At 42.6% G+C, this 2,533-nt stretch overlaps 1 protein-coding gene across 1 annotated transcript; it reads left to right on the top strand.

Annotated features, from left to right (window-relative positions):
• The first annotated feature begins 523 nt into the window (after window positions 1–523).
• On the top strand, window positions 524–958 carry LOC137711331 (uncharacterized). The gene has a single exon (XM_068450561.1). It carries the CDS (start codon window positions 524–526, stop codon window positions 956–958), a length of 435 nt encoding a protein of 144 aa, XP_068306662.1.
• The last annotated feature ends 1,575 nt before the right edge of the window (window positions 959–2,533 follow it).

Raw genomic sequence — 2,533 nt, 5'->3', positions numbered from 1 at the left:
CTACACAGGTCCACATCTTCGCTACCTAGCACCAGTCGACGACCTAAAGGTTCTAAGTTTAATCCACAAAAGGGTATGTGGAAATCACTCCAGAGGCCGATCCTTAGCATAGAAGACTCTTAACACAAGCTACTAGTTGTCTACTATGCATCAAGATGCTAAGGAATTAGTACAAAAGTTCAACAGCTGCCAACGCTAAAAGCCGATACCAACACTGCCTGCCAGTGAACTACATCCGCAGACGAGTCCTTGGCCGTTCATGCAGTGGGCAATCGAATTGGTAGGGTTGATGCCGCACACTATTAGGGGCAGATGCATGATGATCATAGCAACTGGTTACTTCACCAAACGAGTAGAAGCATAACCTATGACAAAAACAATTTAGACGGAGATAAAACATTTCATATGAAGGAACATCATTTATCGATTTAGCATCTCTCAATCCATCATCACAGACAACGGTATGCAATTCGTAGGCAAAGATTTGGCGAAGTTCTTCCAAAAATATGGCATCAAACAACACATGTCAACACCGAGGTATCCTCAAGGCAATGGGCATGCCGAAGCATCCAACAAGACAATCCTCGATTGCCTCAAGAAATCCTTCTCCGACAAGAAGGGAAAATGGCCAAATGAACTCCCTGGATACCTTTGGGTGTATCGCACAACTAAACGACAAGCAACCGGTGAGACTTTCTTCTTTTTGGCATTTGGTTCAGAAGCAATCATTCCTCCCAATGTCATCGTGCCAAGTATCAGCACTTTACTCCCAAGCGTCGAGCAAAATGAAAAGAAGATGACGACTAATCTAGATCTGGCAGAGGAGAAATGCGAAAGGGTCATCACCCACATCACAGCTTACCAGCAGCAGCTCATCTCTAGCTACAACAAAAAGGCCAAGATTCGACAATTCCAGCCCAAAGATTTAGTCCTAAGAAAAGTCTTCACCACCGCCTGAAGAGAAGGTTCCAAAAAGATGGATCCTATCTGGGAAGGTCCGTACAAGATCAACAGAGTAGGCAACAAGGGTAGCTACACCATCGCCACCATGAATGATAAAGAGATTGAAAAGCAATGGAACGCCTACAATCTAAGGAAGTACCATGTGTGATCTCCTGCTACATCAAAACCCGAAGACTTAAGCAATTTAACGGGCACCATCTCGTAAGCTGAGGACTATCCAGTTGTTATGCAGTTTCTACTTTACAGCTAAGTTTTTGTTCGTTTCACTTTTTTTTCAATGAGGAATTCAGAAGTAATTTACAACTTGGCTCGACTGCATGCTTCAACAATTGATCACTTATGTACAGCTCAAACGATTAAAGAAAGCCAAGGTTAACAGACTAGTGGTCACGCAAACCTTTGCTTACGAAATTCCATACAACCGTGTATTTTTTATACGAAAGGTTAGTGAATTTCATAACCCAAAAATCTTTAGTACGTTGTGATGCAGACCACACAGCTCAAAGGATTGAAGAAAGCCAAGGTTAACAGCCTAGTGGTCACGCGGACTTGTCTACTTTTGTAAGTAAGATGTCTGGTTGCTGATCCTATGGCTAACAACTTTGCAAAGTTCTACACCAACACCCATGGCTGCATATGCTATGCGAGCCTGTCTGCTTATTAAAAAGTAGCACGTCTACCACTAATCTAAAAGTTAAAGGTTGAGTATGAACAAAAGAATCGAAGATGAAGAAAAGCGAATGAGGCAAGTTTATTAAATTTTCTAGCAAAATTGATAAACAACTAGCAAAGGTCGAAAAAGTTCAAGCAAAGCAAAAAGTAACAAGGAAAACAAAGAAAATCTTAAAGACTATCTAAGAAGACTACTCTTCAGCAGCTTGGATATCCCACGACTACTTGGTCGCCACACCTTCAGCAGCAGTGACGTTCTCAGCAGTGGTATCATCCGGCGCTTCACCCCCAGCTGCTCCAGCTTGGGCACCAACTTCTCCGACTACTTCACCAATGGAAGCCTCAAAAGTAAAAGCAAACAAGTCTTCCGGAGAAATAAAAAATGTCTTAAAGTCTTTCCCAGCAAACTCAAAGCCAAATGGCAAGAGATAGTCTACATAACCCAGCTTGTAGAAATCGGCTTGACTCTGAGCAAGCGAGGTCTCTTACCTAACCTTATCACTCTTCAGCTGCCCATTCTCCTTGAGCAGGCTAACACGGACGCGTTGCAGCTCTTCCACTTCCTTCTTTAGACTCTTGTTGATCTTCAAAGCACCTTGGAGTTCCAACACTTGGGGTTCAAGCCTATCAATAACCTTTTTGAAGTGGATCACTTGATTATAAGTAGAGATCAGCTCTTCATCCTTTACGTAAGTAGTAGAACGAATCTCATAAATTGCACGCTCAAGGTCTTGAATCTAAGGCATATAACACCCATTCTCATTCTCTGCACTTTTATACTTAACTTGGATCACGTCAAGCCTAGTCTTTAAATCTATGATCTCTTGGCAAGCGGTCTCAAGCTGCAGAGAAGTGAGGGCAGAGATATTAGACCCCTTCAAAGCAGCAAGCTCAGATT

Source organism: Pyrus communis, chromosome 12 (assembly GCF_963583255.1).
Source record: "Pyrus communis chromosome 12, drPyrComm1.1, whole genome shotgun sequence".
Taxonomy (NCBI): domain Eukaryota; kingdom Viridiplantae; phylum Streptophyta; class Magnoliopsida; order Rosales; family Rosaceae; genus Pyrus; species Pyrus communis.
This window is presented reverse-complemented; position numbering and strand designations above follow the sequence as displayed.

Excerpts from the sequence above, each read along its gene's own strand:
- LOC137711331 (XM_068450561.1), top strand. The coding sequence starts at position 524 with ATGTCAACACCGAGGTATCCTCAAGGCAATGGGCATGCCGAAGCATCC.